This window comes from Dendrobates tinctorius, unplaced genomic scaffold (assembly GCF_039654945.1).
Source record: "Dendrobates tinctorius isolate UK_male_01 unplaced genomic scaffold, ASM3965494v1 ptg000092l, whole genome shotgun sequence".
In the NCBI taxonomy this organism is placed as follows: Eukaryota; Metazoa; Chordata; class Amphibia; order Anura; family Dendrobatidae; genus Dendrobates; species Dendrobates tinctorius.
The window spans coordinates 5004583-5031320 of record NW_027361760.1 but is presented as its reverse complement, the minus strand read 5'-3'; the positions used below and the strand labels follow the sequence as shown (position 1 = coordinate 5031320).

Genomic DNA, 26738 nt, shown 5'->3' with positions numbered 1-26738 from the left:
TTTTGGGGAAAAAACGCATCCTGCAAAGTTGCCCGCAGGATGCGTTTTTTCTCCATTGACTTACATTAGCGACGCATTGCCACACGTCGCATCCGTCGTGCGACGCATGCGTCGTGTTTTGGCGGCCGCGACGCACACACAAACGTTACATGTAACTTTTTTTGTGCGTCGTCTCCGCCATTTTCGACCGCGCATGCGCGGCCAAAACTCCTCCCCGGACATTACAATGGGGCAACGGATGCGATGAAAAACTGCATCCGCTGCCCCCGTTGTGCACGCCTTTCACAGCGTACAACGGTACGTCGCCCCGACACTAATGTGAAAGTAGCCTAAGGGCAGACAAGGCCCGGGTCCCAACCAGGGGACACCAGTCAGGGGAAGCCTTTAAATACAATTTCCAGCTCTGGAGAGGGAGGCCACACCCTGGCTTTTACAGAATCCAAAAATACAAAGTAAAAAACACAAAAATTGAGCTTGGTTTGAGTTGGTATACATGCAGCATATAAATGCATGTTGACATGGCCAAAAAGCATACAAAACCTACAGAGACAGGAGAGCAGGAATCCCTCATGTGTCTGTATACTGCTAGTCGTTATTCATTAGATGAGCGACAACTGTCAGAGAGAGCATGCAGAAGGGAAAACTGGTGAAAATATGCAGGATGGAAGTCCTCTAATAGCTAGAAATTACATGTACAAACACAGCTGCTTAGGCTAGATTCTCACTTCTGTCCGCAGGGGTTGGCACCCTAAGACAGCACCCCAGTGGCACCCCCACATCATCTGTCCCTGAAATTCCCTGGATGGTCTTTATCCCTATGGAAAGGTTCATGAAGGACTAGCGTAATTGATAAGATGTAGATTACAGGAAGACATGTCTAACTTCCAAGGGGAGAAAAGAAATCGTATATTACCTTCCACACTGAGCTTGCAGGATAGGAAAAACATTTTTATATATGTAAAGCAAGAAATATTCTGGAGCTTATACATACGTGTAAGTTCAAACCAACAGATCTGATATATTATTGGTGCTTTGGTGAACACATACATCATTTACTATACAGTATGTGTATGCCTATATGCTTATCCATCCATGTCAGAATTCCAGTAGTATCGCAACGTGCTTACGCACTGGGTGTTGATTCGTCAGGAGATCTATGGTTAAGGGCTCCATGTGTGAATATCTTTCAGATGGATTTCCATACCCAAAATAAAAGAATGGGGTGGCAAGCCCCTTTAACTTTTTGTTACCTTGGCATGTGTCCGGAGCGTTGGACGAGTTGTGTACTCCTCTGTGTGCACTTTTCACAAATCCTATTCTAGTCTGTCATGAATTTCACGAGGGGTGGACAAAATCTCCCTGTCCAACCCCAGCTCTGCCCAATCTGTTGGAGCTTGGCATAAAGTGGGGTGTGAACTCAAAACATCTGAAAATTTTAGCATAGCCTCAAGTTACACCAAAATTATCTGAATTTCCAAATCTTATTACTCCAGAATACTAGTATAATAAGATCTCTGATGAATTTGGCCCAAAATATTTAGGCTGTCATACTTTTGTGATGCCTGGAAACCAGTCCGGTGGCTATTACTGAGCTGTGGACAAGCTGGTATAAAATGGTGTGGTACGTCAGGGAATCATGGGGCATTATGCATGAAAGGGTAGATGTGTGCCACCTGACACACTGCCACTATAGGGCAGCATGCAGAGAAATAGGTTACGGTGCATGCCATACCCCCGCCTGTGCCTAGGGTGCCATATCTGTATCTGACACTCCGTAGTGGCCACAGAAATACCATAATTAGGGGCACTTCGCCAATTACAAATAGTTGCTGGCAAGGTCACTTGCGGTAAATGGGTATTTAAACAGTAGTGGTGCCCAATTATCGATCTCAAATGATGTTGCCCCCTGCAGCTTTTTGTGTTACCTATGGATCTATATAAAAGTATAGAGAGACTGCTAGTAAGCTAAGGTCTGGTGAGGGATCTCTGACAGGACCTAAATGGGCATCTTAGGGCTCGTGCACACAGGTGTATTATGGATCTGTTTATAGAGACGCGGTGGCACTACAACAGCTAGATCACCGGAATGAAAAACTTATGACTTTTAGAAAAGGCTGATTTAACAAAACCTCCAAAACACAGCTTCTACACACAGGTAGTGTTGGCTAGTACTTGTAAGTACATGCAATTTTAAAATTTACTGTTTGTTGAAATTTTCAGCCATTCTTGAGATGTCATTTTATTTTTACAGCTCATTGCCTTGGAAACCAACCACAGCTACTATATTGCAGAATGTGTAGTGCGTGTTTTATTACAAGAAGGATCTGACAATATTCTCCTATGAAGATGGGAATAACCCTTTACATAACGTGCCATTTCCCCCCCCCCCCCCCCAAAAAAAAAAAAAAAAAAAATCTCCATTTGATCCTGTCCTATATTACAAATACAATCGAAGAAGCCATTAGCTCTCTATGAAAAACTGTCTCTAGCCTGTGCTGTTCATGGTGCACAGGTTATAGCTAGCGTCAAGGGCTGAGGTGCATTGTTATCTTCTGTGTAGCATTGCGAAAAGTACTGATTGCATGGTTTATCTTCAACAGCGGCAAGGAGTTGGGGAGCCCAGTGTCTACCACGCGGTGGTGGTTATATTTTTGGAGTTTTTTGCCTGGGGATTGCTGACTACACCCATGTTAACGGTAAGACATTTGTAGAACGTGAATGAATGTTAGCATTCCTTTGTCAAGACATACTGAGGATTAATTGTTGTCTTGACAGGTTCTGCACCAGACTTTTCCTCAGCACACTTTCCTAATGAATGGCCTGATCCATGGCGTTAAGGTGAAAAACATGACTGAGGGTATTCCATATCATTGACTAATATATAAATATATTTAAACATACATACAGTGCCTTGCGAAAGTATTCGGCCCCCTGGAACTTTCCAACCTTTTCCCACATATGCTTCAAACATAAAGATACCAAATGTAAATTTTTGGTGGAGAATGAACAACAAGTGGGAAACAATTGTGAAGTTGCACGAAATTTATTGGTTATTTTAAATTTTTGTGGAAATTCAAAAACTGAAAAGTGGGGCGTGCAATATTATTCGGCCCCTTAACTTAATACTTTGCTGCGCCACATTTTGCTGCAATTACAGCTGCAAGTCACTTGGGGCATGTGTCTATCAGTTTTGTACATCGAGACTGAAATTCTTGCCCATTTTTCCTTGTCAAACAGCTTGAGCTCAGTGAGGTTTGATGGAGATCGTTTGTGAACAGCAGTTTTCAGCTCTTTCCACAGATTTTCGATTGGATTCAGGTCTGGACTTTCATTTGGCCATTCTAACACCTGGATACATTTATTTGTGAACCATTCCATTGTAGATTTTGCTTTATGTTTGGTATCGTTGTCTTGCTGGAACACATACTGTATCTCCATCCCAGTCTCAGGTCTATTGCAGACTCCAGCTGGTTTTCTTCAAGAATGGTCCTGTATTTGGCTCCATCCATCTTCCCATCAATTTTAACCATCTTCCCTGTCCCTGCTGAAGAAAAGCAGGCCCAAACCATGATGCTGCCACCACCATGTTTGACAGTGGGGATGGTGTGTTCAGGGTGATGAGCTATGTTGCCTTTCCGCCAAACATATCGTTTGGCATTGTTGTCAAAAAGTTTGATTTTGGTTTCATCTGACCAGAGCACCTTCTTCCACCTGTTTGGTGTGTCTCCCAGGTGGCTTGTTGCAAACTTTAAACGACAATTTTTATGGCTATCTTTGAGAAATGGCTTTCTTCTTGCCACTCTTCCATAAAGGCCAGATTTGTGCAGTGTACGATTGATTGTTGTTCTATGGACAGACTGTCCCACCTCAGCTGTAGATGTCTGCAGTTCATCCAGAGTGATCATGGGCCTCTTGGCTGCATCTCTGATCAGTCTTCTCCTTGTTTGAGATGAAAGTTTAGATGGACGGGCGGGCCTTGGTAGATTTGCAGTGGTATGATAATCCTTCCATTTCAATATGATCGCTTGCACAGTGCTCCTTGGGATGTTTAAAGTTTTGGAAATCATTTTGTATCCAAATCTAGCTTTAAACTTCTCCATAACAGTATCACGGACCTGCCTGTTGTGTTCCTTGGTCTTCATGATGCTCTCTGTGCTTCCAACAGAACCCTGAGACTATCACAGAGCAGTTGCGTTTATACGGAGACTTGATTACACACAGGTGGATTATATTTATCATCATTAGTCATTTAGGACAACATTTGATCATTCAGAGATCCACAATGAAGTTCTGGAGTGAGTTTGCTGCACTGAAAGTAAAGGGGCCGAATAATATTGCACGCCCCGCTTTTCAGTTTTTGAATTTCAACAAAAATTTAAAATAGCCAATAAATTTCGCCCAACTTCACAATTGTGTCCCACTTGTTGATTCTTCACCACAAATTTGCATTTCTTATCTTTATGTTTGAAGCATGATATGTGGGAAAAGGTTGAAAAGTTCCAGGGGGCCGAATACTTTCGCAAGGCACTGTGTATATGTATATATATTATCCAAAAAAAAACACAGCAGCACATGTGCATGAATCTAGGCCATGTGAAAACACAGAAAATCATTAAAAACATTCAACTGAATCTTTAATGTTTTTCTGTGTTTTCACATAGCCTAAATTCATGCACATGTGCTGCTGTATTCTTTTTTGCTAATGTTATGCAGTTTTCGCAGCTTGCATGTGTTCAAGTTAGGAAGTGCGGATCGTTTTTTTTTTGTATGTGTGTGTATATAATATATATATTATATGTGGGTGTGTGTATATATGTATGTAATGTATGTATCAATGCTAAAAATGACTTATATGTTTTCTAGGGTCTTCTCTCCTTCTTGAGTGCCCCTCTCATTGGAGCCTTGTCTGATGTTTGGGGCAGAAAGTCTTTCCTTCTCCTCACTGTTTTCTTTACGTGTGCCCCTATACCTTTGCTGAAGATAAGTCCATGGTATGGATAACTAGAAGCTAGATGGCACCAGTAAACTTTTTGTGTGTCATAGGATGTATTTCATATATTTCTGGCTATAATAAAATGTTGGTGTATTTTGCACATTAAAGGGGATGTCTGAAGTTTTTAAATGGGTAAAATTGCAAACTGGTTGTAAAAACAAGAAGTGCTCTAAGCTTGCAGACTCTATACTTTTAATGCCTTGTCGCTCCGCTCTGCAGCTGACTGGTGGCATGGTCTGACCAGCCGTTGCCTCCCTGAGCTTCTCACATGCTGTACAGACAAAGTTGTCTTCTTTCTCCTTGTATTTGCACTCTGTTCACACCAGTGTTGCCACCATGCAGCTGGTCTTAACTGTCAATATGAGATGCGCACCACACTGGCAACCAGGAAAATGGAAGGCAGAGGAAAATCCCTTTAAGAATGAACACAATTCTGTTGAAAAGAGTTTGTCAGTAGGATTTTACATCACAAACTATTTATATGGACATGTAGCTCTTTCAAACAAAAGTCCAGCAGTACCTTTATATGGCTGGTCCATACCTTCATTACTGAGAAATCTGCTTTGAATTGATGTGTAAATGAGACTGTAGATCTGAAGCCTCAGTCACTCCAGCTCTATTCACCACCCAACGCCGCCTCCTCCTGCTTAATGGACAGCTACTTTGTCTCAAGTCACACCACACAGCGTGGGAATAAAGCTGGAGTGTCAGAGGCTTCAGAGCTACAGATTAATTTGCATATCAATTCAAACGCTATTTTCTCAGTAACGGAGGAACAGATTGGCCATGTAAAGGTATTTCTGTACATATGTTTGTAAGAGCTACATGTTCATACCAATAGTTTTTGGGATGAAATTCTACTGACAGATTCCCTTTAAATGCTTTGGGATGCCATGCAGACAGTGTATCTACAGTGGGTACGGAAAGTATTCAGACCCCTTTCAATTTTTCACTCTGTTTCATTGCATCCATTTGGTAAATTCAACAAAGTTTTTTTTTTCCCATTAATGTACACTCTGCACCCCATCTTGACTGAGAAAATAGAAATGTAGAAATTTTTGAAAATTTATTAAAGAAAAACTGAAGTATCACATGGTCATAAGTATTCAGACCCTTTGCTCAGACACTCATATTTAAGTCACATGCTGTCCATTTCCTTGTGATCCTCCTTGAGCTGGTTCTACCCCTTCATTGGAGTCCAGCTGTGTTTAATTAAACTGATAGGACTTGATTTGTAAAGGCACACACCTGCCTATATAAGCCCTCACAGCTCACAGTGCATATCAGACCAAATGAGAATCATGAGGTCAAAGGAACTGGCCAAGGAGCTCAGAGACAGAATTGTGGCAAGGTGCACATCTGGCCAAGGTTACAAAAGAATTTCTGCCGCACTCATTGTTCATAAGGCTCGGGTCACACTGCATTATGGCAGTCCGATTAACGGATTGCGTTACACAGTGCTAGCGGTATAGCATAACGCATATCGCGTTATGCTATAGCGTTAACGCAGCCCGTCAGCGCTATGCATTGAACGGGCTGTGTTAACGCAATGTGAACCTGGTCTAAGAGCACAGTGGCCTCCATAATCCTTAAAGGGAATCTGTCACCCCATTTTTCGGCTATCAGCCCCCGATGTAACCTGAAAGAGAAGAAAAACGAGTTACATTATACTCACCCAGGGATGGTCCGGTTTTGGTCCAATGGGTGTCGCGGTCCGGTCCGGCGCCTCCTATCTTCTAATGGTGATGTCCTCTCTTTGCTTCCCGTCATGGCTCCCTGTTGAGGGCAGAGCAGAGTTGTAGTGTGCAGGCGCCGGACCTCTCTGACCTTTCCTGGCACCTGCGCACTGCAGGACTCTGATCTGCCCTCAACAGGGCAGAGCAATGCGCCTGCGCAGGAGCCACGACGGGAAGCAAAGAAGAAGACGTCACCGTTAGAAGATGGGAGGCACCGGACCACGACACCCATCGGACCAAAACCGGACCCTGACCGCCCCAGGGTGAGTATAATTTAACTTGTTTTTCTTCTCTTTAAGGTTACATCAGAGGCTTATCTACAGCATTACAGAATGCTGTAGATAAGCCCCTGATGGCGGTGCCGGCAGCTGATAGTCGAAAAATGGGGTGACAGATTCCCTTTAAATGGAAGAAGTTTGGGACCAGCAGATGTCTTCCTAGACCGGGCCTTCCAGACCAACTGAGCACTCGTGGGAGAAGAGCCTTGGTGAGAGAGGTAAAGAACCCCAAGATCACTGTTTGACTGAGCTCCACAGATGCAGTAGGGAGATGGGAGAAAGTTCCACAAAGTCAACTATCACTGCAGCCCTCCATCAGTCGGGCCTTTATGGCAGAGTGGCCCAACGGAAGCCTCTCCTCAGTGCAAGACATAAGAAAGCCTGCGTAGAGTTTGCTAAAAAAAAAAAACACATGAAGGACTCCCAGACTATGAGAAATAAGATTCTCTGGTCTGATGAGACGAAGATAGAACTTTTTGGTGATAATTCTAAGCGGTATGTGGAGAAACCCAGGCACTGCTCATCACCTGCCCAATACAATTCCAACAGTGAAACGTGGTGGCAGCATCATGCTATGGGGGTGTTTTTCAGCTTCAGGAACAGGTTGACTGGTTGCAACTGAAGGAAACACGAATGCGGCCAAGTACAGAGAGATCCTGGATGAAACCTCCTCCAGAGTGCTCTGGACCTCACACTTGGCCAAAGGTTCACCTTCCAGCAAGACAATGACCCTAACTAAGCACACAGCTAAAATAAGAGAGGAGTGGCTTCAGAACAACTCTGTGACCATTCTTGACTGTCACAGCCAGAGTCCTGACCTAAACCCAATTGAGCATCTCTGGAGAGACATGAAAATGGCTGTCCACCAGCGTTCACCATCCAACCTGACGGAGCTGGAGAAGATCTGCAAGGAAGAATGGTAGAGGATCCCCAAATACAGGTGTAAAAAACTTGTTGCATCATTCCCAAAAAGACTCATGGCTGTACTAGCTCAAAAGGGTGCTTCTACTCAATACTGAGCAAAGGATCTGAATACATATGACCATGTGATATTTCAGTTTTTCTTTCTTAATTTGCAAAAATGTCTACATTTCTGCTTTTCTTTCAGTCAAGATGGGGTGCAGAGTGTACATGAATGAGAAAAAAATAACTTTTTTGAATTTACCAAATGGCTGCAATGAAACAATGAAAAATTTAAAGGGGCCTGAATACTTTCCGTACCCACTGTATCTGCCTGGCATATGTATTGTGTACAGCTGCACATAATAGATGTGCCCGTTCCATGTCAGAGCACAGCCAATATAACAAATAACACTGTATGTGGGGTTACAGGGTACTCCTCCGTTCCAGCATAAAAAATGTTCTCTATATAAGCTGCATGTTTCATATACAGTTAGGTCCATATATATTTGGACAGAGACAACATATTTTTCAAATTTTGGTTCTAGACATTACCACAATGAATTTTAAACAAAACAATTCAGATGCAGTTGAAGTTCAGACTTTCAGCTTTCATTTGAGGGTATCCACATTAAAATTGGGTGAAGGGTTTAGGAGTTTCAGCTCCTTAACATGTGCCACCCTGTTTTTAAAGGGACCAAAAGTAATTGGACAATTGACTCCAAGGCTATTTAATGGACATGTGTGGGCAATCCCTTCGTTATGTCATTCGGCAACAATACGAGATTTTTCCTATTGGTTCATTTTGATCACTGTGATAGGGTCTATCACAGTGATCAAAATAACAACAATAGTATATGAAACACCCCTTTTGGTCAACCCTTTAGTTAGGTAAAACTAGTAAAATAAAAAAATATATTATTTCCATTCTTTGCAGTTAGGGTTGGGCTAGGGATAGGATTGGGTTAGGGTTTTGTTGGGGCTAGGGTTGAGGTTTCGGTTGTGGTGTTGGGCTTAGGGTGGTGTTGGGGTTAGGGTTGGAGTCAGAATTGGGAGGTTTCCACTTTTTAGGTACATCAGGGGGTACTCATGAGTAAGACTGCTTAGTGCAGTCGAAACTCGTCGACTGGGTCATGTTGACATGTACATTTTTATTTTGTATGCACTATAATTTCTTTTGAAAAAGAAAAGGAAAATCCAGTCCTGTTGAGCCGGACTCCAATTTTTTCTATTACACTTAATTTTGTATTTATCTTTAGAAAATGAGTGATGGTCAAAACAACAAAAAAATACAGTGCTTGCAGACCTCAAATAATGCTAAGAAAACAAGTTCATAATCATTTAGAAACAACAATACTAATGTTTTAACTCAAGAGTTCATAAATCAATATTTTGTGGAATAACCATGATTTTAATCACAGCTTTCATGTTTCTTGGCATGCTTTCCACCAGTCTTTCACACTGCTTTTGGGTGACCTTATGCCACTCCTGGTACAAACATTTAAGCAGTTCTTCTTTGATGGCTTGTGACTATCCATCTTCCTCTTGATTACATTCCAGAGGTTTTCAATAGGGTTCAGTTCTGGAGATTGGGCTGGCCATGACAGGGATTTGATGTGGTGGTCCTTCATCCACACATTGATTGACCTAGCTGTGTGGCATGGCGCATTGTCCTGCTGGAAAAAATAGTCCTCAAAATTGGGGAACATTGCCTGAGCAGAAGGAATCAACTGTTTTTCCAGGATAACCTTGTATGCGGCTTGATTCATACGTCCTTCATACGTCATTCGCTGAGATTAGCCTGCCTAATACCAGCCTTGCTGAAATGTCCCCAGATCATCACCGATACTCCACCAAATTTAACAGTGGGTGCAAGACAACACTGGCTTGTATGCCTTTCCAGGTCTCCATCAAACCATTAGATGACCAGGTGTTGGGCAAAGCTGAAAATTAGACTCATCAGAGAAGATTACCTTGCTCCAGTCCTCTATGGTCCAATCCTTATAGTCTTTGGCAAACTTCAGCCTGGCTCTCCTTTCCTTCTCATTGATAAAGCTTTTTTCTAGCTTTACATTACTTGAGCCCTGCCTATAGGAGCCAGTTCTGAACTCTTCTTGACATGCACTTCACTCCAGCTGCCATTTGCCATTCCTTTTCTAGGTCACTTGATGTAATCCTGCGGTTGCTGAGTGACATTCGAATAAGATGACGGTTATCCCCGGTCAGTGGAGAGTCGTTTTCGCCAGTCTGTAGCTTTGTTGTTCCCAACGTCTGTTGCTTGACCTCGTTGTAATGGACTGCCTTCATAAAAATTAAAGGATGAAGGCAACATAATGCTCACTGTATCCCCCTGCTAGTAAAGCCAGAATTGAACCCTTCTTTTCCTCACTCAAGACTTTTCAACTCCTTTGTCATGGTTAAAAGTTAATTTTTCATTCCTATTACTTTTGGGATATTACTAGCACTTGTTTTGCCATCCAGGTTGTCCTATTGCAAGAGGATTGTGAACACCACAGCAGGGTTTCTTTTTTACTTTCCTTCGTTAAATAAGATTTGATTCAAGTGATCACCTAATCAGAAGCACATTAAGTAGAATGAGGTGTACTCTGGTTGAAATTCAACTGACTCTGGAATTGAATGGCTGTCAGACATGTAGAGAAGCTGATTTTTATAAAATTGTGCAGTGGTCTCTTAATTTTTTTCCAGAGCTACACACACACACACACTCCTTTAAATTTTTCACTTTGTTTCATTGCAGCCATTTGGTAAATTCCAAAAAGTTCATTTTTTTCTCATTAATGTACACTCTGTACCCCATCTTGACTGAAAAAAAAGAAATTTAGAAATTTTAGCTAATTTATTACAGAAAAACTGATATCATAAAGTCATAAGTATTCAGACCCTTTGCTCAGAGGCTCATATTTAAGTCACATGCTGTCCATTTCCTTGTGATGCTCCTTGAGATGGTTCTGCCTCTTCATTGGAGTCCAGCTGTGTTTAATTAAACTGGCAGGACTTGATTTGTAAAAGCACACACTTGTCTATATAAGACCACACACTGCATGTCAGACCAAATGAGAATTGTGAAGTCAAAGGAACTGGCCAAGATCCTCAGAGACAGAATTGTGGCAAGGCACAGATCTGGCCAAGGCTACAAAAGAATTTCTGCAGTACTCAAGGTTCCTAAGAGCTCAGTGGCCTCCATAATCCTTAAATGGAAGAAGTTTGGGACCACCAGAAGTCTTCCTAGAGCTAGCCGTCCAGCCAAACTGAGCAATTATGGAAGAGGAGCCTTGGTGAGAGAGGTAAAGAACCCCATGATCACTGTGGCTGAGTTCCACAGATGCAGTAAGGGAGATGGGAGAAATTCTACAAAGTCAGCTATCACTGCTGCCCTCCATCAGTCGGTTTTTATGGCGGAATCCTCTCTTCAGTGCCAGACATGTGAAAGCCCACATAGAGTTTGCTAACAAACACATGAAGGGCTCCCAGTCTATGAGAAATAAGATTCTCTGGTCTGATGAGACAAAGATAGAATTATCACCAAAAGATTTAAGCAGTATGAGTGGAAAGACCAGGCACTGCTCATCACCTGCCCAATACAATCCCAACAGTGAAACAAGGTGGTGGCAGCATCATGCTATGTGGGTGTTTTTCAGCTGCAATAAAAAATGGTGGATCCGGCGCTCGAAAAAGCAAGTATTTTTTTATTTTAAAATTTCAAATTTTTTTTTATTGAATACATATTAAAAAATTCTAGTGTGCAGATGGCCAGAACTAACATTAGTCAGCCGCATGTAGCATAGACGATCCTACGCATGGATCCATGAGTAAGGCTCTATGCCGAAACGCTTAGGATCGTCTCTCCTACATGCGAATAACTAATGTTAGTTCTGGCCGTCTGTGTACTAGCATTTTTTAATATGTATTCAATAAAAATTTTTTGAAATTTTAAAATAAAAAAATACTTGCTTTTTCGAGCGCCGGATTCACCATTTTTAATTCCATATTCCTGACTGGGCCTGGGCAGCTCCGTGCGCTGGGTGTGGACCCATAGGTTTTTCTCAGGACAAGGCAAGTAATGAGCAAAGCTGGATGAAGTTGCATGGAGCTTTTCCTTCTCTCAGGAATAAGGTAATCCCAACCAAGCTACGCTGGGCTACAGTTTAATACGAACAAGCATCCAGGAGGCCATCTCTACACTGAAGGCCAAGTGTGAGGTTCAGAGCACTCTGGAAGAGGCTTTCATCCAGGATATCTCTGTACTTGGCCGCATTCATGTTTCCTTTAATTGCAACCATTCGTCTTGTCTCTGCAGCTGAAAAAGCAAAAAAGAGAAATATCAGCTCACCCATTCAGAGGATCCTGGGTCTGCAGCATAACTGGTTTCCCTACCGAGGATTGTACAGAAGAGCGTTTTAGAAGGATTGCCCACGCTGTGGTGCCCTTGCCTACCATCTGGTTTTCCAGCAGACTACTCTGAAATATGCAAGTTGCCATAGAGGATCCTCTGAATGGGTGAGCTGATATTTCTCTTTTTTGCTTTTTCAGCTGCAGCGACAAGACGAATGGTTGCAATTAAAGGAAACATGAATGCGGCCAAGTACAGAGATATCCTGGATGAAAGCCTCTTCCAGAGTGCTCTGAACCTCACACTTGGCCGAAGGTTCACCTTCCAACAAGACAATGACCCTAAGAACCCAGCTAAAGTAAGAAAGGAGAGGCTTCAGAACAACTCTGTGACCATTCTTGATTGGCCCAGCCAGAGCCCTGACCTAAACCCAATTGAGCATCTCTGGAGTGAGCTGAAATGCGTTGTCCACCAATGTTCACCATCCAACCTGACGGGATGGGCAGAGGATCCCCAAATCCAGGTGTGAAAAACTTGTTGCATTATTCCCAAGATGACTTATGGCTGTACTAGCTCAAATGGGTGCTTCTACTCAATACTGAGCAAAGGGTCTGAATACTTATGACCATGTGATATTTCAGTTTTTCTTTTTTAATAAATTTGCAAAAATTTCTACATTTCTGCTTTTTTTTTCAGTCATGTTGGAGTGCAGAGTGTACATGAATGAGAAAAAAATAACTTTTTTGAATTTACCAAATGGCTGCAATGAAACAATGAAAAATTTAAAGGGGCCTGAATACTTTCCGTACCCACTGTATCTGCCTGGCATATGTATTGTGTACAGCTGCACATAATAGATGTGCCCGTTCCATGTCAGAGCACAGCCAATATAACAAATAACACTGTATGTGGGGTTACAGGGTACTCCTCCGTTCCAGCATAAAAAATGTTCTCTATATAAGCTGCATGTTTCATATACAGTTAGGTCCATATATATTTGGACAGAGACAACATATTTTTCAAATTTTGGTTCTAGACATTACCACAATGAATTTTAAACAAAACAATTCAGATGCAGTTGAAGTTCAGACTTTCAGCTTTCATTTGAGGGTATCCACATTAAAATTGGGTGAAGGGTTTAGGAGTTTCAGCTCCTTAACATGTGCCACCCTGTTTTTAAAGGGACCAAAAGTAATTGGACAATTGACTCCAAGGCTATTTAATGGACATGTGTGGGCAATCCCTTCGTTATGTCATTCGGCAACAATACGAGATTTTTCCTATTGGTTCATTTTGATCACTGTGATAGGGTCTATCACAGTGATCAAAATAACAACAATAGTATATGAAACACCCCTTTTGGTCAACCCTTTAGTTAGGTAAAACTAGTAAAATAAAAAAATATATTATTTCCATTCTTTGCAGTTAGGGTTGGGCTAGGGATAGGATTGGGTTAGGGTTTTGTTGGGGCTAGGGTTGAGGTTTCGGTTGTGGTGTTGGGCTTAGGGTGGTGTTGGGGTTAGGGTTGGAGTCAGAATTGGGAGGTTTCCACTTTTTAAGTACATCAGGGGGTACTCATGAGTAAGACTGCTTAGTGCAGTCGAAACTCGTCGACTGGGTCATGTTGACATGTACATTTTTATTTTGTATGCACTATAATTTCTTTTGAAAAAGAAAAGGAAAATCCAGTCCTGTTGAGCCGGACTCCAATTTTTTCTATTACACTTAATTTTGTATTTATCTTTAGAAAATGAGTGATGGTCAAAACAACAAAAAAATACAGTGCTTGCAGACCTCAAATAATGCTAAGAAAACAAGTTCATAATCATTTAGAAACAACAATACTAATGTTTTAACTCAAGAGTTCTTAAATCAATATTTTGTGGAATAACCATGATTTTAATCACAGCTTTCATGTTTCTTGGCATGCTTTCCACCAGTCTTTCACACTGCTTTTGGGTGACCTTATGCCACTCCTGGTACAAACATTTAAGCAGTTCTTCTTTGATGGCTTGTGACTATCCATCTTCCTCTTGATTACATTCCAGAGGTTTTCAATAGGGTTCAGTTCTGGAGATTGGGCTGGCCATGACATGGATTTGATGTGGTGGTCCTTCATCCACACATTGATTGACCTAGCTGTGTGGCATGGCGCATTGTCCTGCTGGAAAAAATAGTCCTCAAAATTGGGGAACATTGCCTGAGCAGAAGGAATCAACTGTTTTTCCAGGATAACCTTGTATGCGGCTTGATTCATACGTCCTTCATACGTCATTCGCTGAGATTAGCCTGCCTAATACCAGCCTTGCTGAAATGTCCCCAGATCATCACCGATACTCCACCAAATTTAACAGTGGGTGCAAGACAACACTGGCTTGTATGCCTTTCCAGGTCTCCATCAAACCATTAGATGACCAGGTGTTGGGCAAAGCTGAAAATTAGACTCATCAGAGAAGATTACCTTGCTCCAGTCCTCTATGGTCCAATCCTTTATAGTCTTTGGCAAACTTCAGCCTGGCTCTCCTTTCCTTCTCATTGATAAAGCTTTTTTCTAGCTTTACATTACTTGAGCCCTGCCTATAGGAGCCTGTTCCGAACTCTTCTTGACATGCACTTCACTCCAGCTGCCATTTGCCATTCCTTTTCTAGGTCACTTGATGTAATCCTGCGGTTGCTGAGTGACATTCGAATAAGATGACGGTTATCCCCGGTCAGTGGAGAGTCGTTTTCGCCAGTCTGTAGCTTTGTTGTTCCCAACGTCTGTTGCTTGACCTCGTTGTAATGGACTGCCTTCATAAAAATTAAAGGATGAAGGCAACATAATGCTCACTGTATCCCCCTGCTAGTAAAGCCAGAATTGAACCCTTCTTTTCCTCACTCAAGACTTTTCAACTCCTTTGTCATGGTTAAAAGTTAATTTTTCATTCCTATTACTTTTGGGATATTACTAGCACTTGTTTTGCCATCCAGGTTGTCCTATTGCAAGAGGATTGTGAACACCACAGCAGGGTTTCTTTTTTACTTTCCTTCGTTAAATAAGATTTGATTCAAGTGATCACCTAATCAGAAGCACATTAAGTAGAATGAGGTGTACTCTGGTTGAAATTCAACTGACTCTGGAATTGAATGGCTGTCAGACATGTAGAGAAGCTGATTTTTATAAAATTGTGCAGTGGTCTCTTAATTTTTTTCCAGAGCTACACACACACACACACACTCCTTTAAATTTTTCACTTTGTTTCATTGCAGCCATTTGGTAAATTCCAAAAAGTTCATTTTTTTCTCATTAATGTACACTCTGTACCCCATCTTGACTGAAAAAAAAAGAAATTTAGAAATTTTAGCTAATTTATTACAGAAAAACTGATATCATAAAGTCATAAGTATTCAGACCCTTTGCTCAGAGGCTCATATTTAAGTCACATGCTGTCCATTTCCTTGTGATGCTCCTTGAGATGGTTCTGCCTCTTCATTGGAGTCCAGCTGTGTTTAATTAAACTGGCAGGACTTGATTTGTAAAAGCACACACTTGTCTATATAAGACCTCACACTGCATGTCAGACCAAATGAGAATTGTGAAGTCAAAGGAACTGGCCAAGATCCTCAGAGACAGAATTGTGGCAAGGCACAGATCTGGCCAAGGCTACAAAAGAATTTCTGCAGTACTCAAGGTTCCTAAGAGCTCAGTGGCCTCCATAATCCTTAAATGGAAGAAGTTTGGGACCACCAGAAGTCTTCCTAGAGCTAGCCGTCCAGCCAAACTGAGCAATTATGGAAGAGGAGCCTTGGTGAGAGAGGTAAAGAACCCCATGATCACTGTGGCTGAGTTCCACAGATGCAGTAAGGGAGATGGGAGAAATTCTACAAAGTCAGCTATCACTGCTGCCCTCCATCAGTCGGTTTTTATGGCGGAATCCTCTCTTCAGTGCCAGACATGTGAAAGCCCACATAGAGTTTGCTAACAAACACATGAAGGGCTCCCAGTCTATGAGAAATAAGATTCTCTGGTCTGATGAGACAAAGATAGAATTATCACCAAAAGATTTAAGCAGTATGAGTGGAAAGACCAGGCACTGCTCATCACCTGCCCAATACAATCCCAACAGTGAAACAAGGTGGTGGCAGCATCATGCTATGTGGGTGTTTTTCAGCTGCAATAAAAAATGGTGGATCCGGCGCTCGAAAAAGCAAGTATTTTTTTATTTTAAAATTTCAAAATTTTTTTTATTGAATACATATTAAAAAATTCTAGTGTGCAGATGGCCAGAACTAACATTAGTCAGCCGCATGTAGCATAGACGATCCTACGCATGGATCCATGAGTAAGGCTCTATGCCGAAACGCTTAGGATCGTCTCTCCTACATGCAAATAACTAATGTTAGTTCTGGTCGTCTGTGTACTAGAATTTTTTAATATGTATTCAATAAAAATTTTTTGAAATTTTAAAATAAAAAAATACTTGCTTTTTCGAGCGCCGGATTCACCATTTTTAATTCCATATTCCTGACTGGGCCTGGGCAGCTCCGTGCGCTGGGTGTGGACCCATAGGTTTTCCTCAGGACAAGGCAAGTAATGAGCAAAGCTGGATGAAGTTGCATGGAGCTTTTCCTTCTCTCAGGAATAAGGTAATCCCAACCAAGCTACGCTGGGCTACAGTTTAATACGAACAAGCATCCAGGAGGCCATCTCTACACTGAAGGCCAAGTGTGAGGTTCAGAGCACTCTGGAAGAGGCTTTCATCCAGGATATCTCTGTACTTGGCCGCATTCATGTTTCCTTTAATTGCAACCATTCGTCTTGTCTCTGCAGCTGAAAAAGCAAAAAAGAGAAATATCAGCTCACCCATTCAGAGGATCCTGGGTCTGCAGCATAACTGGTTTCCCTACCGAGGATTGTACAGAAGAGCGTTTTAGAAGGATTGCCCACGCTGTGGTGCCCTTGCCTACCATCTGGTTTTCCAGCAGACTACTCTGAAATATGCAAGTTGCCATAGAGGATCCTCTGAATGGGTGAGCTGATATTTCTCTTTTTTGCTTTTTCAGCTGCAGAGACAAGACGAATGGTTGCAATTAAAGGAAACATGAATGCGGCCAAGTACAGAGATATCCTGGATGAAAGCCTCTTCCAGAGTGCTCTGAACCTCACACTTGGCCGAAGGTTCACCTTCCAACAAGACAATGACCCTAAGAACCCAGCTAAAGTAAGAAAGGAGAGGCTTCAGAACAACTCTGTGACCATTCTTGATTGGCCCAGCCAGAGCCCTGACCTAAACCCAATTGAGCATCTCTGGAGTGAGCTGAAATGCGTTGTCCACCAATGTTCACCATCCAACCTGACGGGATGGGCAGAGGATCCCCAAATCCAGGTGTGAAAAACTTGTTGCATTATTCCCAAGATGACTTATGGCTGTACTAGCTCAAATGGGTGCTTCTACTCAATACTGAGCAAAGGGTCTGAATACTTATGACCATGTGATATTTCAGTTTTTCTTTTTTAATAAATTTGCAAAAATTTCTACATTTCTGCTTTTTTTTTCAGTCATGTTGGAGTGCAGAGTGTACATTAATGAGAAAAAAAGAAAATTTTTGGATTTACCAAATGGCTGCAATGAAAGTGTAACATTTAAAGGGGTCTGAATACTTTCTGTACCCACTGTATAATATTATACTGCCATTTCTGCTGAACACTTCTGTATGAACTAGATGAAGGCCCGATACTATCGCATTGGGAGGGCGGTAATGTCACGATGGGGCCAGGCTTTGCAGCGTTGAGAATCTCCCTCCCTCCCCATGTGCTCACCCACCTATCCACTTTCTCTTTCCCCATGTGCTGACTTCTCCAGTCTGTGCTCTCTTCTTTGACCTGTCTACTCATGTGCTATGCCCCTTGTGTCATGAACTCATTTTCTGCTCCACCAGTTGAGAGTTCCCCTTCTGTTCTCCCTCTGGTGGTGACAGGAGGTAGTGCGGTTGGTTTAAGTGGTAGTGATCTGCCACCTGATGAGGAAGATAACGATTGGATCTCTGGAGTATCAGACTGGATATAAGACAGGCGACGCCCTATCCGGGTGCTGGTGATTCAGTCTGCTTCTCAGGTCCTGGACTTCAGCTCTCTTCCAGTCTTCTCAAGTTAAGTTTGTTTTTTTGCTAATGTTCACACTTGCGCTTGTTGGTCAATTCAGTTTGTTGTGTAATCAGCCTGCCCCTGCTGGGGCTATGCTGAAATTCCACTCCTATTAATCAGTATTTGCCAATCTGCTTTTTGTCGCTTATTAAATTGGCCTCTTTTTTGCTCTGTCTCAGAATATTTCAGAGTGCTGATATAGGTTTAGAAGTCTAGTGACTTCAGGGTTAATTTTGCTATCAGAAGTGTTGGACAATATTTTTGTAGGTTGTTTTTGGCAGATTGCAGACAGTGTCTTTCCTTTTCTGTCCTTTTTAGTTAGCCGGGCCCCATCGTTTGCTAAGCCTATTTTCCTGCCTTTGTTTGTATTTTCATCTGGTTTCACCGTCAATACATGTGGGGGGGCTGTCTTTCCTTTGGGGTCTGCTCTGGGACAGTTAGTTTTCCTCTTTTCCTGCTTTAGGCTTATGTAGTTCTCCGGTTGTAACGAGGCGTCTAGGACCAATGTAGGAACGCTCCACGACTGCTTCTAGTTGTGCGGTTAAGATCAGGGATCTGCAATCTGCATAGTTACCAACTTCTCTGGTTTTCTGAGACTTAGCTTGTTGTCTTGTTTTTCCTCCTCGGTTTCCCATTCATATCACCCTTGTCTGCTGTCTATCTCCTTCCTGTGCTGTCCCGTTTGAGCTGTCTCTCTCACCCCTGTGTTTGCACGTGTACAGAACATACCACAGCTCCTGGGCAGGGGAGGAAGCAAAAGACAATACTGACATTACAGCAGGAGATCGCAGAGGATACATTTTGTGAGGTAAATATATAGTTTTTAAAACAGTCAGTGAAATATTTTACCTCACAAAATGAATCCTCTGTGATCCCTTGATGTAATGTCAGTATTGTCTTTTGCTTCCTCCCCTGCCCAGGAGATGTGGTATGCTCTGTACACGGTCAAACACAGACAATTTTTAAAATTAACTTTCGTTCGTGAGAAAACCCCTTTAATGTGACCGGCTTCCTCTACCTGTAGACACGTCGTGCATCTGCCGCCGGGATCAGCCGAATGATTCTCTGCGCCTGCCCGGAATTCGCGCAGTGCAATGGTGTTCCGCTGGTGGTACCGCACAAGAGGTTGCATGAGTGTGAGTGGTGCGTACAGCGTATAGTGTGTGTGTGCCTGGTGCGACGGTGTTCCGCTGGTGGTACCGCGCAATAGGTTGGTACCAGCAGCAGTTTCCATATTGAGACACCTATCACTTGGGTGTCCCAATATGGCGGTCGGTGAACTTTTTCCGCTTGGAATTCTGGGATACCGTGACATCTGGACAGAACAGGAAATGAAAACGTTGCGAGGCAATTATATAAATAAATGCTTCTGTACACAAGACGTTTTCTTATTTTTATGAATTCTGCTTTGTGATGTATATGGTAAAAACGCTATAGTCAATAAAAATGAATCTCTTCCTATTGTGAAGTGGCAATCCTTATGTTATTTTCTTTGGTTTCCCACAGGTGGTATTTTGCAGTGATTTCTATGTCGGGCGTTTTTGCTGTTACTTTTTCTGTGATTTTCGCTTACGTGGCAGATATTACTCAAGAGCATGAACGAAGCACAGCATACGGTTTGGTGAGTGCTTCGTATATTGCATTTTTCCACTTCTGAAACCTTCTTTCTTTATGTAGGACAGCAGTAATGAGAAACTGTCATGAAATTCATACTTGCTGTGCTGTTGCAGCCATGTATGCTTTACTCTGAAATGCTGCAGCGTTTCTTTCTGAGAAAACATACTTTGAAAATCTTGCTGGGGACTATGCGTCTCAGATAATTGTTCAGAGGCAGGTCCCCAGCACTTTCTTTCCGCCACAATTTCTTATGTTTGTGTAGGGAGTAACCTGTTAGTCTAGGTAAGTGGGGTGATGAGAAACCGTTGGGGGTCTGCCTTGGACTAGTTTTCGAACACACAAAGTTCCCCGCCAGCTTTTTAATGTCTGTTTTCTTTGAAATATCGCTGTTCAAGAGGACAACATACAGCTGCAATAACAGTCAGTGTTTGAGCTATGAAACTTGTGGTTTGGGAAGCATGACTCGCACATCAGGTTCCTGTAAAGGGCTTGTCCAGGCTTGGGACCAAAGTCTGAAGTCACTCTATGGGACTGCAAACTGCTGGATCATGATAATGTGTGGTGAGCACTGTCATACTTGCAGTCATGTGCCAACTAGAAACGCTCTGCTTCTTTCCATGGGAGTTAATAGAGAGAAGTCAGATGTGTCTAGTTAACACGAGATCGCAAGTATGCAAATCGCACCAGCAAATACCTATGAAGCATGACCGCATGCCTACCTCACGCTGTCAAGTCAGAGTCACTGCAGACTTTTGTCCCAAGCTTGAACTTCTCTATCAAGTCTTGATTTGCAAATCCAGTTCTTAGAGCCAACTTTGAAGTTCTCCCTTAATACGTTTCCTTCTTTCATGATCTTCTACTCTGGTTATCCACTAATGACAATGACTGATGGCCACTACTCGCCTTCCCACTCCACCTGCCTGCATGATGACTTCTGATAGATAGCAGCACATTCCTGCATTATTCACAGATGCATCAATTACCTTCTATGTCCATGTGTCTGTTGTGAACAGCAGCTCGGTCAAGATGACAGCCTAAATATTCATGTACAGAAAGCAGAATAAAAAAATCTACAATTAAATAATCATAGGCATGTTTTTGTGCACCAGTGTTAATGAAGAGTGTGTGGGTGTAAGATATGCCTAATTCATTAAGACGTGCACCTCATAAATTGTGATTTGAAGGATGTGCTCGGTCTCCATTGACGTCCTTTGACCTTCTGCCCACTTTTCAAAAAGGTGGCGGTACTGGCTTAAGGTGCTTTCACATTGCATTTAGGCAACTGTTCAGTGGTCTTGTCGGGGCATACATCCGAATCCACACATGACGACGCCCTCGTCTATGGCCCTGCCTGCGCATATGCCCAAATCCCGTTTTGCGGGAGGTTTCAGACGTAAGCCCTGATGGACCACTGAACGCAATGTGAATGCAACCTGAGACTGATGTAAAATTGAGACAATTTTGTGACATTTCAAACAATTTTGTCCGAATTGTAAGGAAAACTGTTTGGTTTACAGAGTACACAGAGGGGGCACATTTATCAGATCTCAGCACGGGAACATTTTATTTAATCACATCCAATTATGGAAAATTATTATTCCAAGAGCTATTGATTAAAATCAATGTTGTGGGAAAACCCCTTTAGGCTGTGTGCCCACGATGCGATTTTTAAGCGTTTTTGCCGCAATTTTCGCTGCGAAAACGTTTAAAAATCTTGTACAGAACGCACCCCATGCATTCCTATGGCATTCTGCACGTGCTGTGCTAATGCTGCGCTTTTTTCCGCGGCGGAATCGCATCGCGGAAAAAATCGCAGCATGCTCATTCTTTTGTGCGGAATTGCAAAGAATTGCTGCGATTCCGCACCCATAGGAATGCATGAGAATCGCTTACTTCCCGCATGTGGCTATGCCCACCATGCGGGAAGTTGAGCGTCTCATGTGCGGTTGGTACCCACGGTGTGGAGGAGAGGAGACTGTACTCCAGGCCCTGGGTACCATACCCCTGTTTAAAAAAAAAAAGAATAAAAAATAAAAAAATCGGGGAATATTTACCTTCCGACGTCCCGCGCTGCCAACCCAGGCCTCAGCGTTCCCAGTAATGCCTTGCGGCAAGGTCCTGTGATGACGTAGTCTCGCGTGACTCTAGCGGTCTCGTGAGATCACTATAGCAACGCGAGACCAACGTCATCACAGGTCTCGCAAGGCATTACTGGGAACGCTGAGGCCCGGGATGGCAGCGCGGGACGTCGGAAAGTAAATATACCCCGATTTTTTTATTTTTTTTATTATTTTTTACATTCTTTCTTTTACTATTGATGCCGCATAGGCAGCCTCAATAGTAAAAACCTGCTCACACTTGTCAAACACTGTGTTTGACGAGTGTGACCAAACCGTCAATCACTTTCCAAGCGATGCTTCAAATCGCTTGGAAAGTGCTTGAATATCGCACGAGAAAATCATGGCAAAATCGCGAACATAATCGTGGTAAAATCACGCGGGGGAAAAAACGCGCGATTTCTGGGAAGGAGTCCGGTTTTCAGTGTCCGGATTTAAACGCTATGTGGGCACATAGCCTAAAAGCCTTGGCGTGTTGTGGCAGTGCTTCTTTTCCCGAGTTGGGCCACTGCCAGTTTGTGTAAATCATCCACCCAGTGTTCACCTTGGAGTGTTTGTACTCTTTTAAATCCTGTTATTTATAAGGGGAACAGGTACGTTCAGTCTACCCACTGTTTGTCTTCTTTCAGTAAGCCAAGTGGGACAGAAAGGAAGCTGTGAACAGTATCTTGTGACTAAATAAATGTGATTTAAGCTTTACTAGTCTGGATCAATGACATTGTGCTTCCTTATATTCATTATTATTTCATCTTTCAACCAAAAGAATGTCCTTATGGGCTTCAGTTCGATATCACAGTCCTTATTTTCTCTTCTGTTTTAGGTGTCTGCCACCTTCGCTGCCAGTCTGGTAACCAGTCCTGCAATAGGTGCCTATTTGTCTCGTGCTTACAGTGACACACTGGTAGTGGTTTTGGCATCTGGTGTGGCCCTCTTGGACATTGCTTTCATCTTGCTTGCTGTTCCCGAATCATTACCTGAAGAAATGAGGCCTGTGTCCTGGGGAGCCCCAATATCTTGGGAGCAGGCTGACCCGTTTGCAGTAAGAATGAAATTATTGCAGGACAACAAATGCACATTATGTGTATTAGATGGTGTTTGGCAGCAGATGTACAGGTGCTTCTCACTAAATTAGAATATCATCAAAAAAAGTTAATTTATTTCAGTTCTTCAATACAAAAAGTGAAACTCGCATATTATATAGAGCAGGGGTGGGCAATTAATTTTCCTGAGGGGCCACATGAGAGACCATGACTGTTGTGAAGGGCCAAACAAATAACTTGAAATTAATTCTACTCAATATTAATTTATTAATTTGAATTGTATCACTTAATATTGAGCATAATTAAGTATGCTGACAACCCCCTATATTTCTTTGAACCCAAGTAAAGCCCCTTCTGTATATCTTATGACCCCCCCACAGCCCCTTATATACAGCCTCCCCATATACAGCATGAGCCCCACACAGCCTTCCCATATACTGCATGAGACTAATACAGCCTCCCTATATAGTGCATGAGCCCCACACAGCCTTTACTTATACTGCATAAGCCCCACACAGCCTCCCTATATATACTGTATGAGTCCAACACAGCCTCCCTATATACAGCATGAGCCCCACACAGCCTCCCTATATACAGCATGAGCCCCACACAGCCTCCTTATATATACTGCATGAGTCCCACACAGCCTCCCTATATACAGCATGAGCCCCACACAGCCTTCCCATATACAGCATGAGCCCCACAGTCTCTCCACATACTGAATGAGGCCCCACACAGCTTCTCCATATACTGCATGAGCCCTACACAGCCTTCCCATATACTGCATGGGGCCCACACAGCCTCCCTATATATTGCATGAGCCCCACACAGCCCTCTCATATATTTGCATGCAAAGAGAAGCCGGAGTAACCAGGTGAATGGAATAAAAATTCATCTTTATTTTATCAGTAAAAATATATAAATAGAGTAACAAGGTAACATAGTTACATAGTAACATAGTAATTAAGGTTGAAGGGAGACTTTAAGTCCATCTAGTTCAACCCATATCCTATCCTAACTTGCCCTAACATGTTGATCCAGAGGAAGGCAAAAAAACCCCATGTGGCGTAAGCTTCACATTGGGGAAAAAAAATCCTTCCCGACTCCACATACGGCAATCAGACTAGCTCCCTGGATCAACGCAATATTAAGGAAACTAGTGTATATACCCTGTAATATTATACTTTCCAAGAAAGGCATCCAGTCCCTTCTTAAATTTTAGTAGGGAATCACTCATTACAACATCATATGGCAGAGAATTCCATAGTCTCACTGCTCTTACAGTAAAGAATCCGCGTCTGTGAGTATGCTTAAACCTTCTTTCCTCCAGACGTAGAGGATGCCCCCTTGTCCCTGTCACAGGTCTAAGAGTAAAAAGATCATTAGATAGGTCTTTGTATTGTCCCTGCATATATTTATACATTGTAATAAGATCACCCCGAAGCCTTCGATTCTCCAAACTAAATAACCCCAAGTGTAATAACCTGTCTTGGTATTGCAGACCCCCTAGTTCCCTAATAACCTTGGTCGCTCTTCTCTGCACCCGCTCCAGTTCAGCTATGTCTTTCTTATACACCGGAGACCAGAACTGTACACAGTATTCTAAGTGTGGTCGCACTAGTGACTTATATAGAGGTAAAATTATGTTCTCCTCATGAGCATCTATGCCTCTTTTAATGCATCCCATTATTTTATTTGCCTTTGCAGCAGCTGTCTGACACTGGCCGCTAAATGTGAGTTTGTCGTCCACCCATACACCCAGGTCTTTTTCAGTGACTGTTTTGCCCAGTGTTTTACAATTAAGCACATAATTATACAACTTGTTCGTTCTACCCAAGTGCATGACCTTACATTTATCCCCATTAAAGCTCATTTGCCATTTATCAGCCCAAGCTTCTAGTTTACATAAATACTCCTGTAATATAAAATTGTCCTCCTCTGTATTGATTACCCTGCAGAGTTTAGTGTCATCTGCAAATATTGAAATTCTACTCTCTATGCCCCCTACAAGGTCATTAATAAATATGTTAAAAAGAAGCGGGCCCAAAACTGACCCCTGTGGTACCCCGCTGCTAACTGTGACCCAGTCCGAGTGTGCTCCATTAATAACCACCCTTTGTTTCCTATCCCTGAGCCAGCTCTTAACCCACCTACACCTATTTTCCCCTATCCCCATTGTTCTCATTTTATGTATCAACCTTTTGTGTGGCACCGTATCAAAAGCTTTTGAAAAGTCCATGTACACCACTTCCACTGCATTCCCTTGGTCCAGACCGGAACTTACCTCTTCAAAAAAGCTTATCAGATTAGTCAGACAGGAACGGTCCCTTGTAAACCCATGTTGATATTGGGTCATAAGGTTATTCTTCTCCAGATAATCCAGTATAGTATCTCTTAGAAAACCCTCCAGGATTTTACCCACAGTTGAGGTTAAACTTACTGGCCTATAATTTCCAAGTTCAGTTTTTGTCCCCTTTTTGAATATTGGCACCACATTTGCTATACGCCAGTCCTGTGGTACAGACCCTGTTATTATAGAATCTTTAAAGATTAAAAATAATGGTCTATCTATGACTGTGCTTAATTCCTGCAGTACTCAGGGGTGTATCCCATCCGGGCCCGGGGATTTGTCAATTTTAGTGATTTTTAGATGCCGTCGTACTTCCTGCTGGGTTAAGCAGGTGACATTTAACGGAGAATTTTTATCCCTGATCATGTTATCCGTCATGGGATTTTCTTGTGTAAATACTGTTGAAAAAAAGTCATTTAGCATACTGGCTTTTTCCTCATCCTCATCCACCATTTCACCCAGAATATTTTTAAGGGGACCAACACTATCATTTTTTAGCTTCTTACTATTTATGTAGTTAAAGAATATTTTGGAATTATTTTTACTTTCTGTGGCAATGAGTCTCTCTGTCTCAATCTTTGCTGTCTTGATTTGCTTTTTACAGAATTTATTTAATCTTCTGTATTTAGTTAATGCCTCATCACTACCTACTTGCTTTAATTCTCTAAATGCTTTATTTTTATCTCTTATTGCACCCCTTACAGCTCTATTTAGCCATAGTGGTTTCCTCCTATTTCTAGCATGTTTATTCCCATATGGTATATATTGTGCACAGGTCCTATTCAGGATGCGAATAAACGTCTCCCATTTTCTTTGTGTATTTTTATGTCTCAGGATATCGTCCCAGTTAATTGCACCAAGATCATCTCTCATCCGTTGGAAATTTGCCTTCCTGAAGTTTAGTGTCCTTGTAACCCCTCTACTACACCTCTTATTAAAGGATACATGAAAACTTATTAATTTGTGATCACTATTACCCAAGTGACCCCCAACCCTTACATTTGATATGCGGTCTGGCCTGTTGGTTAATATTAGGTCTAGCAGTGCCCCCCCTCTTGTTGGGTCCTGAACCAGTTGTGAAAGGTAATTGTCTCTCATAGTAGTCAAAAACCTATTACCTTTGCTGGAACTGCAGGTTTCGGTTCCCCAATGTATTTCAGGGTAGTTGAAGTCCCCCATAATAATGACTTCTCCTTGAGTCGCTGCTTCATCTATTTGCTTTATGAGGATAT

The 26738-nt window shown here is 42.3% G+C and overlaps 1 protein-coding gene across 4 annotated transcripts in view; it reads left to right on the top strand.

The window, feature by feature from the left end:
• LOC141098469 (hippocampus abundant transcript 1 protein-like) overlaps window positions 1–26738 on the top strand; it is a 268780-nt gene that overhangs the window by 5368 nt on the left and 236674 nt on the right. For all 4 annotated transcript variants that reach the window (XM_073586300.1, XM_073586296.1, XM_073586299.1 and 1 more), the window contains exons 2-6: window positions 2601–2696; window positions 2776–2838; window positions 4864–4991; window positions 19889–20003; window positions 22937–23155. In XM_073586300.1, coding sequence (XP_073442401.1) covers window positions 2601–2696; window positions 2776–2838; window positions 4864–4991; window positions 19889–20003; window positions 22937–23155 — 621 coding nt within the window. The remainder of the gene's footprint in view (window positions 1–2600; window positions 2697–2775; window positions 2839–4863; window positions 4992–19888; window positions 20004–22936; window positions 23156–26738) is intronic.